Genomic DNA, 12,134 nt, shown 5'->3' on the forward strand with positions numbered 1-12,134 from the left:
TTTTTTTGAGAATGGAGTCTCGCTCTGTTGCCCAGGTTGGAGTGCAGTGGCGTGATCTCGGTTCACTACAACCTCCGCCTCCCAGGTTCAAGCAATTCTCCTGCCTCAGCCTCCCAAGTAGCTGGGACTACAGGCGCCCGCAACCACACCCAGCCAATTTTTCATATTTTCAGTAGAGATGGGGTTTCGCCATGTTGGCCAGGATGGTCTCAATCTTCTGACCTCGTGATCCACTCGCCTAGGCCTCCCACAGTGCTGGGATTACAGGTGTGAGCCACCGTGCCTAGCCTGGAATTGTTTTATATCTTGATTGTGGTGATGGTTATATGACTTACACATTTGCCAAAACTTATAAAAGTATACACTAAAAAAGGGTGAATTTTACCGTATGTAAGTAATAACTCAGTAAGTCTGACTTTTAGAAAGAATAATGGGGGAGGGACACCTGCTTGACATGAAAGGAAAGCATAGGGAGCTGTATGCAAAGCTGGAGAAGTGGAATTCTAAGGAGATGGCCTGTATGCATCAAACTAGAGATGCCAGGGCCCTCCCTGAAATACTGAATTAGAGTCTTGAAGTAGATATGCTGCACATCACTGAATTCATTTCTTTTGGCTGCTGTAGAATATTCCATTTTGTTTGTTTGTTTATTTTACTTTAAGTTCTGAGATACATGTGCTGAACGTGCAGGTTTGTTACATAGGTATTTATGTGCCATGGTGGTTTGCTGCACCTATCAACCCATCATTTAGGTTTTAAGATCTGCACGCATTAGGTATTTGTCCTAATGCTCTCCCTCCTGCTTCCCCCCACCCCCCAACAGTCCCTGGTGTGTAATGTTCCCCTCTCTAAGTCTGTGTGTTCTCATTATTCAGCTCCCATTTATGAGTGAGAACATACAGTGTTTGGTTTTCTGTTCCTGTGTTAGTTTGCTGAAGGTGATGGTTTGAATAGACCATAGTTAATTTATCCAGTCTTCTGTTGATGGACTTTTGGGTTGATTTCATCCTTTGGTATTGTGAACAGTGCTGCCGTGCATTCCTTCACGTTTCCTACTGAGTATGCACAAGCGTTTTTCTTGGTCAATATGAGTGGAAATGTTGGTCATGGGGTAGGCGAACATTCAACTTTAGAAAGTAATGCCAAACTGTCTTTTAAAGTCATTGCATCAATTTACATTTCTACCTTCAGTGTGTAAGATACTCTGTGGATTCACATCCTTGCCAACTCTTACTATAGTTATTATATCTTACTAGTAAATGGGAACTTTTATCATTGCACACTGTCCTTCATTATCTCTATAATTGCTTTTTAGCATAAATAGCATTTTATCTGTTAATATAGCCACATCAGCTTCCTTTTGGTTATTGTTTGCCTGGCATATCTTTTCTCATTTTTTTACTTTTAATCTTTCTGTAGCAATATGTTTTAAGTCTGTCTTTTATAAATAGTATATAGCTGAATTTAAAAAAAATCATTCTGACCATCGTTATCCATTTAGCATTTACTGTATTTACAGTTATTCTAATTACTAATATATTTTGATAATATTTCTTCCATCTAGACTGTTTCTGTTTGTGCCCTGCCCTGTTTTGTTGCTATTTCATTTTCTTTCCTTTATTGTCTTCTTTTGAATAGATTATTTTTCCTCATTATACTTTTATTCCTCTATTATTTTGGAATTGATACATTCCTTTTATATTCTTATTGTGATTAGCTTCTTATTTTCACATGCATATATTACTTATCAAAGTCTAAAGTTAATAAATATCTGTACTTTTCCCTTTAACAGTATAAAAACCTCAGAACATTTTAACTCCATCTCCCTCCTGATGTAACATCTATTTTTCTTGTGTATTTTAGTTGTATCTTTTTAAAAAACCCACAAGACATTATTGTTAATGTTTTTTATGTAATCAAAATTTGTTATATTAGCCAACAGATTTGTCACTGTCTTTGCTCTTCATTCCTTGTTGCATCTCTGACTTTCAATACTGCATTCATTTCCATCTCCCTAAATTATATTCTTTCAATTTCCACTAGTACAAGCCTGTTTCTGCTGGTGGTAAACTCTTTCAACTTTTATTTGCCTCAAAATGTGTTTATGTCCTGACTTTTGAAAGTTATCTTGTCAGCACATTCAATATATTATTTCATTGTTTTCTAGCAATTATATCTGCTATTGAGGAGCCTGTGGACTATTGAGGAGTCAGTGGTAAATAGTGGCTAAAATTGTGGATGAAAACAATTTGTCTTTTGTTTCCTCTCTAGTTGAAATAAGTTCTTTTTGTCTTTTGTGTTCTACAGGTTCATTGTGATGCATCTAGGCATATAGGTCTTTTTATTTATCCTGCTTTGTATTTATTGGGATTCTTGAATCTGTAGACCAATGTCTTTCATCACTTCTGAGCAACCTCATCCATTGTTTATATGCATTTAATAGAAAACAGGAACATTCCAGTACTTTGGGAGGCTAAGGCGGGCAGATCACGAGGTCAAGAGTTCAAGATCAGCCTGACTAAAATGGTGAAACCCCGTCTTTACTAAAAATACAAAAATTAGCCAGGCGTGGTGGTGCGCACCTGTAATCCCAGCTACTCAGGAGGCTGAGGCAGGAGAATTGCTTGAACCCAGGAGGCAGAGGTTGCAGTGAGCCAAGATTGCTCCACTGCAATCCAGCCTGAGTGACAGAGCGAGACTCAGTCTCAAAAAAAAAATAAAGAAAAAAGAAAACAAGAACAATTGATAATAAGTGACGTAAGCCTAATTAAACACAAGAAGACAGAAAAAGAAAAGCAGTAAACTGGGAAAAAAAATGAAAGGAAATAATGAAAATAAAAGCAGACATTAAGAAAGTAAAAACAAAAATGACCCAAAATAATTAAAAATTGGCTTCTTTATTTTTTATTTTATATTTATTTATTTATTTTTTTTTTGAGACAGAGTCTCACTCTGTAGCACAAGCTGGAGTGCAATGGCGTGATCTCAGCTCACTGCAACCTCTGCCTCCAGGGCTCAAGCAGTTCTCATGCCTCAGCCTCCCGAGTAGCTGGGACTACAGGTGTGCGCCACCACGCCCGGCTAATTTTTTGTATTTTAGTAGAGAGAGGGTTTCACCATGTTGCCCAGGGTGGTCTCAAACTCCTGAGCTCAGGCAATCCGCCCACCTTGCCCTCCCAAAATGCTGGGATTACAGGCCTGAGCCACTGCGCCGTCAAAAATTAGCTTCTTTAAAAGAACATAAAACAGGCAGATCTCTGACAATAATGATAAAGAAAGGAAAATAGAAGGCACACGTAAACACTACTAAAATGAAAAAAGGTCACTTAACTATAGATACAGTAGAATTTTAAAAAAATCATTGTATGGTAACTTTGTGCCAATATATTTTAAAATATGAAATGAAAAATTTCCTAGAAAAATGTGAACTACCAAAAATAACTTGAGAAAAAATAACAAACTTAAAACAATATTATTAGATAATTTGAAATGGTAGTCAAAAATATCTCTCTGTCTTTTAAACACACACACACAGAAACACATCACATACTCTAATATGCCAGAGGGGAGAAGGCCTCAGGCCTTTTATAGGCAAGTTTTACCAACCTTAACAGGTCAGTTAATTCTTTTTATACTATTCCATAGGGGAAAAAAAGAGGAAAAGGTTATCAACTGATTTTATGGAGCTATTGTAACTTTGCTACCAAAATTGAAAAAGCACAGTACAAGAAAAAATATACATAGATCAATCTTATTTAGGAACATAGAGGCAAAGATTCTAAAAAACATTAACATTTTTTAAATGTTCATCATAATCAAGGAAAAATGTAAGGAAAGTTCAACATCAGAAAAATTTAGCAATATAATTCACCATATTAACATATTTAAAAAGAAAAAACCTCATGGTCTCAATATATACCAAAAGAAAAAAAAATCATTCAATACTATTCAACATTAATGATAAGGGAAAATCCTCTGGATGGAGCAGAATAGAAGAGAATTTTCTGAACCTGATTGTTGTTATCAACCAAAGCCCTAGAGCAAAAAATACTCTTAGTAGGGGAAATTTTGAAGCATTCCTTTTCTACTTCTCGATTAAAAGCAGAAACAAGTCAAGGATGATCATTGTTGCCACCATTTTTGTACTGAGGTCCTAGCACATGCAATAAGACAAAGTATGGAAGGAAGAGAAGAGGGAAGGAGGGAGAGACGGGAACAGGTAGTACCACTCAGGAATGCATGTGACTATAAATATCAGAAAACTACCAGTGGCCTAAACAATGAAGAATTTGTCTCGTACACAAGAAATTGGGAAGTGAGGAGCCTAGGGATGGTGGCATTGATCAGCAGGTTGTCATGGTGTTCTTTCTACTTTACCCTCTTTGGTATGTTTGATTTAATCTTCATGCTTGCCACCTCTTGGTCATAAGATGGCTTCTGCAGCCCTGGGCCTTACATACACATTCCAGGCCAGATGAAGGGGAGAATAGTGGTGTCAGTCTCTTCCCAGAAGCCTTGGGGTGGACTTTCCCTTACATCTCACTGCTCACTGCTAGCTATGAGAAAGGCTGGGAAAGTGGATGTCCAGGGATAGGGTTAGAGCTAACATTAGGATTATAAACATACTTATACTAAATAAATTCTTAGAATGATGTTATGCTTATTCTAATCCATTCATGGAAATTCTGTTATTCTTTGTTGGATAAGTATATTTAATATTTGAGACATACTAAAAACTTATTTATTATTTATCTTAAGTTAAAATTTAACTGCATGTTCTTAAAAAAATTTTTTTTCTAATTTGCTAGGAGTTGGGCATATTGTCACTCTGAAAAAACTGGGGCTCTAAAATTAGTAATAACTGGCCGGGCGCGGTGGCTCACGCCTGTAATGCCAGCACTTTGGGAGGCCGAGGTGGGTGGATCACGAGATCAGGAGATTGAGACCAGCCTGTCGAACATGGTGAAACCCCGTCTCTACCAAAAAATACAAAAAAAAATTAGCTGGGCGTGGTGGTGGGCACCTGTAGTCTCAGCTATTCTGGAGGCCGAAGCAGGAGAATGGCGTGAACCTGGGAGGTGGGGCTTGCAGTGAGCCGAGATTGTGCCACTGCACTCCAGCCCGGGCGACAGAGCAAGTCTCCATCTCAAAAAAAAAAAAAAAATTAGTAATAACTACCACAAAAGCATACAAGTTTGTCCAGAAAGACAAGGATTTTTTCCCTCCATTAACTCTGGCAAAATTTACCAAACAGATTTTTCCAGCAGGGAAATTGAGTAGCAAAATAGGCAGTGCATTAGGATACAGTTTTGTAAAAATGCAGACACATTCCTCAAATGCATGTGTCTCATAAAATCCAAGGCCACATGAAATAATAATTTAGTGATAGCATTTCTGCAGACAGCTAAGAAAATTCTTATTGATATCATTAACTGTGGATTAGCCATGTGAAATTACTTATCCTTGAGATCTTTGTCCTACCAAATTGTATTAAAATTTTACTAAAATCCTTTAAAAGTTGTGCCCACTTGAAAATTTCTCAGCTGCTATTTTGTTTGAACATGGGAATTTAGCCATAAATCTCACTTTTCTGCAAGAACCTGAAAGTTAAACAAAAATTGTACTGAGTCTGCAGACAATAGGAATAACAAATTTTACTGGTGAATCTGTGGATTCAAAGCAGGCTGAACACAGGATGTGGACTTACCTTCAGAAGTGGGAGAGCAAACTCCAAAGTGGACACCAGGGAAGGAGAGCATAGAACTGAAGGCAAAAACTATACCCTTAAAATGGGGTCTTCATACACTACTGGCCAGGGGATAGTGAGGACTACAAGTCACAGGGAAGCTTGCCAGAAGCCAGGGAAACCAGAGGGGTGTAAAAATGGGTTGATCAAATGCAACAAAGAAATCCCTTTTGTGAAGGTGAGTTTCACTGAAAAGGCTCTGCTATTTTTCCTACTCTTTAAAAAAGAGCTGAAGATATTCCTTGCAGCTCAGTTGAGGCAATCTAAGAGAACCAAGTCCTCCAAGTGAGACTCTAAATTATATATTGATATCCTTTACTAGCGTGCTGTTTTTGATCAATATCTGTCAATTCCTTCTAAGATTGTTGTTATAGAAAACTAACAGAAAACGGGGTTGAGCTGAAGGAATTGAGCTGAAAGAAGCCTCACTTCTTTTATTCAATTAACCATTTAAATAAATTTTTTGTTCTCTTTCTTGGGCTGAGTAGTATAAGGATTTTTCTCCCCTGAGAATGTCAGACTTGGGCTTTTGGTAAAGGGCAGTCAGGTTTGCTGCTAGGCAGTAGGAGAGATGTGATTGAGAGCATTGTCTAGCATGTGGGCCCATTCTTCCTCGACCATGGGCTAGGTGTGTTCTCTAAAAGTTGTTGCTTATAGACTTAACTAATTTCAAAAATAATCTTTATGGTGCTTTTCACTTGTGTCACTTCCCTCAGTCATTTAAATTTTTTAGAATCTTTTTTTTTACACAATAGAATAGTCCATATGTAGCTATGTTAAATCACATTTTACATGAACCTGGGAATCTGGCTATTTAAAGAAATCTTCTAACAAAGCATTTTATAAGACAGATATTACTCTCTAATTTGCCTGCTTTTAAAATGTGCCTGCTTTTAAAATTTGCCTTTTTATCTAGGCAGTTTGCATAAGGCGGGCTGACCTTGTATTCTAATAGAACTGTTGCCCTCTCATGCTCTTGGCTTCCTTTTGAAGTCAGTGATCATAGCTGTTTCATTGAATGAATACAGAAAGAAAGGTAGTGAGCGCACAGTGGGTGACAGAGCCATTTGACTTTCAAGGTGCAAACCCAATAGCATCCAACCAGTGACTCAGCCTCTTCTTCTGGAAAAGGTAACATGTACTATCTTCATCCACAGCCACTTTCACTATACCTCGGGAACCACCTCCATCTCCAGCAGAAGTGAAGTTCTTTCCCAAGAAACAAAGATCAAAGGTATTTATATTCCTCACTATAGAAATAAAATTATTCTTATTTACAGCACTTTCTGTGAGATATTTGGTGATTTACACATTATTGAGTTGTACCTTCAACATAGAAATAAGTGCTATTTCAGCTGCTGCTGGTATGCATTTGACTTTCAAAAGGGGAATTGTACAAGTCAACTCTAGCATAATGTTATTGGTGGGGTCTAAAAAATTCAATCATGTTGCATCATTGCAAGATTAACTAAATGACTGGCTCAGCCTCTAATACTAACTGGTCAGGAGTCCAGTAGCTATTGCTTTGTATCCAAATTTGTATGGTATAGGATGTCTTATTGTGAGGTTCTACTGTATTTCATTTGTCTTTAAATACAGGCTAAAAAGGCAAGATCTCCAAACATAGAATACCTTAATGAAGCAGGGGAAAGAATTCTGTATTATCATTATTATTATTATTATTATTATTATTATTATTATTATTTCAAGACAGAGTCTCACTTACTCTGTTGCCCAGGCTGGAGTGCAGTGCACTATGTCGACTCACTGCAACCTCTGCCTCCTGGGTTCAAGCGATTCTCACGTCTCAGCCTCCCAGGTAGCTGGGATTACAGGTGCCTACCACCATGCCCGGCTAATTTTTGTATTTTTAGTAGAGACGGGGTTTCACCATTTTGGCCAGGCTGGTCTCGAACTCCTGACCTCAAGTGACCCACCTGCCTTGGCCTCCCAAAGCACTGGGATTATAGGCATGAGCCACCACGCCTGGCCTTTTTTTTTTTTTTTTCCTTTTTAACCATCATGAGGCACTTTCTTTTCTTTTTTTTTTTTTTTTTTTTTTTTTGAGATGGAGTCTTGCTCTGTCACCCAGGCTGGCACAGTCTCGGCTCACTGCAACCTCTGGCTCCCAGATTCAAGTGATTCTCATGCCTTAGCCTCCCGAGTAGCTGAGATTACAGGGATGTACCACCACTCCCGGCTAATTTTTTGTATTTTTAGTAAAAACAAGGTTTCGCTATGTTGGCCAGGCTGGTCTCGAACTGCTGGCCTCAAGTGGTCCACCTGCCTCGGCCTCCCAAAATGCTGGGATTGTAGGCATAAGCCACCACACCGGGCCAAATTCTGTATTCTTTAACATTAACTCCTCACAGTACAATGTAATTCATTCTTATGGAGATTCCCCCAGTTTAAATGTGCTGGACTTTTGTACCTTGCTTTCTTAGGTTTATGGACTGCAGACAGACTTGTGATTTTTGAAACTTTTCACCACAGAAAGGAGACAGCTGGCACTGTCTTTTTCTGGCTTACCTTATGTGGAAAGTGGTCATGTTTACAGCTGCTCTCATAAGAAAAGAAAGAAGGAGAAATTGAAGAGCAGAACAAGAGAAATTAATCCTACTGCCTCTCCATAGTAGACTGCTACCTGCTCTTCCCAGACTTTTATCTTTCAATATTGAAATCATCAAGAGGTTTCACTGTAATATCAGCACTGGTGGGCTGTGTCCCCTTAAGAGATTTCCAAGCTATTTATGTAGCAGCATGTCATGTGACACCCCAGTTGCCATGGCAAATATTTGTGTTTCATGAAAAATGTGGGTAAAGAAAATCAATGTAAATGGCCAAATCCCAAGACAGACAGGCCTTCAGGCGAGTGTTTGGCCTGCACCATTATTATTTCAAATTCAGCTGTTTAACAGGCTGTGAGAAGGCCATGGGCTAATATGCATAATAGGAACAGGCGGAGGCACCTGTTTTGATTCTCACCCTGTTGGAGCGCTCAGGTCCCACAGTTTTATAGATAACAGATCTACAGGTAATACAAATATTATGACTAGGTTTTAGCCAGTAAATGGTTTACCACGAAAAAAATAGTTTTAAATAATGACATATTTTCTGAATGCTAATGAGCCCTGGCTTTAATTTTCTCTGTTGACTTCACAAAGCTCTCCCCAACTGCTGGAAACAGTAATATTTAATGACTTTTTCCTGTGGTCCCAGATTGGTATAGCATTTCTAAATTGACTCTTCAATGGTAAATGTAATTTTTCACATATTTTGTGGGAAGTGTCCTGGGCATGGAAGTTAAAAGGCTAAGAGAAGGACTTCAGTATGCCAAGCCTCGTGATAGAGCCAGTACAGACCTTTGATCAGACACCACCACAAAGCAGTGTGGTGCCACGCTAGTGTCCCCTAGAAGTGGGACTTGGCATCTGATTATAGTTGTTTTTGTAAATATTTACTTAGTCAAACTCTTTCTTCAAAGCAAACGGGGCTTGGCAAACAGAGCATCGTTGTCAGTGTGGGAAAGGTCTTTCTAATTATCAGCTCCTGCCTGCGTGGAAAGAGAGAACAGGCTGGCCCAGCGGGTAAAACGGGGAAGGGGGTGAGGCTCTGAGCCTTCTATTTGTTTTGTAAAATTGCCCATGAGAGTCGTTTTGATTTAAACTGTGTCTCATTCTTAATTGTAGGGGAAAAGCAGAAGGTCAAGAGGACATCATGATAGGAAGGTCTGTAATTTGTGTGACTAGTTGAAATTTAGGGTCTGTCACCTGATGTCCCTTCCCTTTGCTGCAGGGCAAGAGTATGGGTGACTGCTTGACAGCTGGAGATGGCAACAAAAGTTCGTGCTTCCTTTGTAAAAGAAATTAGATCATGGTTTCAGGAAAAAAAAAAAAATGGTTCATTTAAAGTGAAAACCCTTTTTTGCCTCCTTTTGGGACTGAATTACTTCTCAGGCTTCAGTCCAAACAAATGACTTAGCGTCCTTAAAATTTGGCTGAATCACATCAATCTTCAAATTCAATCAAAGATTTTCATCTTTTAAAAGTACACTTAAAAAGAAATAAAATGTGAAAAATAAATGTGGTTGTCCCCCAGCACGTGCTTATATGTGTGCATGCATATAGGATGCACACACACATGCAACATACTGCACGTATGCTGTAGTACAGATGGGATTTAGAGTTAAGCTAATCCTAACAACTAAGGTTACAAAAACATTGGAAAAATGAAATAGCCCCCACAATATGGCAAGTACATGCCAGCAAGGAACATTCCACAAGGCCATGCATGGGTAATAAAAGTCCTGAACTTGAAGTAGGAATGCACCTGATTCTCCTTTGAGCAAGTCACTTGACTTCTCTGCTCTTCACTTTCCTCCTCTGACAAATGAGGATAATACCTTCCTTCACATAGAGTTGCTGCAAGGATCAGATGCGTTAATGTGTGTGAAAGTGTTTTGGAAAAGTACTTGTTATCATAACTCATTGGTCCATTATTAAGAGCATCTTCTAGGCCTCCCTTTCTTGGGGATCTCTTATCAGTAAGAATTTTACAGGGATCTTAGCCATCTGCTTTCAAGGAAAAAGAGCCCGCCTTTGGGGTCACATTTTATTCCTGCAGAGCTGTGCCTAGATAGAGCTGTATTTACATCAATGATTACATACAGTCCCTCTGTACCTAGACAGATTGCTCCTTGGTAAACTAATCAGTGCAATTAGATCCTTCCTCTTACGTCCCTTGACGTCTTACTGTGAGAAAAGTGTGAGCTTGATTCTGCAGGTTAAAAATAGGATGTGTTTACGAACAGTAAGGCATTATTTATCTGGAATATTTGTAACTGCTAATGTTGACTGAGCATGTCCTGCATGCATGGCACTAAGCATCTTTCGTACCCACTGAACCGTCATAGCAGGCGGAACCTATGTGCTGCAGTTGTCCCCAGGCCCACTCAGTTGGTAAAAGGGTGCAAAGGATCCAGCTGACAGAGTGAAGCTCCAGAGTTTGTGCTCTCTGCCTGTTCCAGGTTATGAATGCTTCCACATGGGTCAGCTTTTCAAATAGTACTACTACTGCTCCTGTTACTACTGCTGCTGTTGCTGCTGCGACTGCTACTTGCAGCTAACATATACTGAGTGCTTACTCTTTGCCAGGCTCTGTTCCTAATGTCTTAAGTGGATTATCTCACTTCGTTTTCACAGGATTTCTGTGCAATAGGCACTATTATCATTCAATTAGTCATCCAATTAGTAAATGACAGAGCCAACATACAAAACTGGACTATGTAACTACCAGAGCCCCAAAGCATTAGAAATTTTTATAAATATCAATCATTTTTATGGAAACATATTACATTTATTGCATTTCTAAAATATATTACACTTCTGCCTAACTAATATAATTTAATCTTTTCTCTATTCAATATCATGTATACAGGTAATCAGTTTCTGTGTCTTTTACTGTTTTCTTCAATAACAGACAGCAGTTACCACCCTTGCTGTTGTGTCTGCTTTCATCGGCTCCGACTTTAACAGCCTTTTCTATCTTATAGCTCAGTTAACCAAACCCAATTTAAGAAGTTGAATAAGTTTAAGTCAGTCAGGCTTTGCACAGGATCCGAAGAATAAAAAACGATAGTAGAGTTTGTAATAGTTATTTCAATAAATCTGAGGCATCCTTATTTTCAAGAATCTAGTTCAAAGGTTTGAGGTTGTTAAAAGTGCCTGTCAGGAAATAAATCTTTTTATTATCTTAAGGCAAGCATAAAAACTATGTTAAGATTCACTCAATTTTAATTAATATTTTGATAATAAAAATCTATTTTATGGATAAAACAAGCAAACAAACAAATATTTATTCTACTATAGGAGTACAGACCAACTTCATGAGTGTGTTTGCTTCTGGGAACAGGAAGAAAGAGGAAGGAGAATGAAAAGAAATACAGAGAGGATGTTAACTTTATATATATATAACATACACACATATACGCACACACCACACACACACACACACACACACGTATATTTACAGCAAAGATGACAAAAAATTAAACAAAAATGTGTCCGTGGTAGTTTTTTATATTATTCTCTATACTTCTCTGTGTGTTTAAAACTTTTCCAAAACATCTCCAAATTAAAAAAAAAAATCCAAATTGAAGAAAAATATAAAAGAAAATCCTGTTTCCTAAGCCATCCTTGTGTTGTAAAATTTATATTGGTGTAGAAAGAATGGGTTTGGGTGATAACATTGTAATCTCAAATTTGGGGTCTCACTTCTCTTAGTCATTCTTTTCAATTGTTACTTTCTTTAGTATTTTCCCAACATATACTTCTGATCCTGTCATTTAGAAAACTGTAATTATTTTATGGGTGAGTCAGCTGAACTGTTT

At 38.2% G+C, this 12,134-nt stretch overlaps 1 protein-coding gene across 28 annotated transcripts in view; it reads left to right on the plus strand.

Moving 5' to 3' along the window:
- The window catches only part of IQCH (IQ motif containing H), a 249,328-nt gene that overhangs the window by 93,318 nt on the left and 143,876 nt on the right, over positions 1-12,134 (plus strand). For 25 of the 28 annotated variants that reach the window (XR_008621111.2, XR_008621113.2, XR_008621115.2 and 22 more), the window contains 2 exons: positions 6,904-6,980; positions 9,436-9,474. Coding sequence is in view for 22 of the 28 variants with exons in the window: in XM_034939000.3 (XP_034794891.1) it covers positions 6,904-6,980; positions 9,436-9,474 (116 nt within the window). In the remaining 6 variants the exon portion in view is untranslated. The remainder of the gene's footprint in view (positions 1-6,903; positions 6,981-9,435; positions 9,475-12,134) is intronic. The other 3 variants (XR_008621116.2, XM_055098591.2, XM_055098605.2) reach the window with 1 other exon arrangement.

This window comes from Pan paniscus, chromosome 16, assembly GCF_029289425.2.
Source record: "Pan paniscus chromosome 16, NHGRI_mPanPan1-v2.0_pri, whole genome shotgun sequence".
In the NCBI taxonomy this organism is placed as follows: Eukaryota; Metazoa; Chordata; class Mammalia; order Primates; family Hominidae; genus Pan; species Pan paniscus.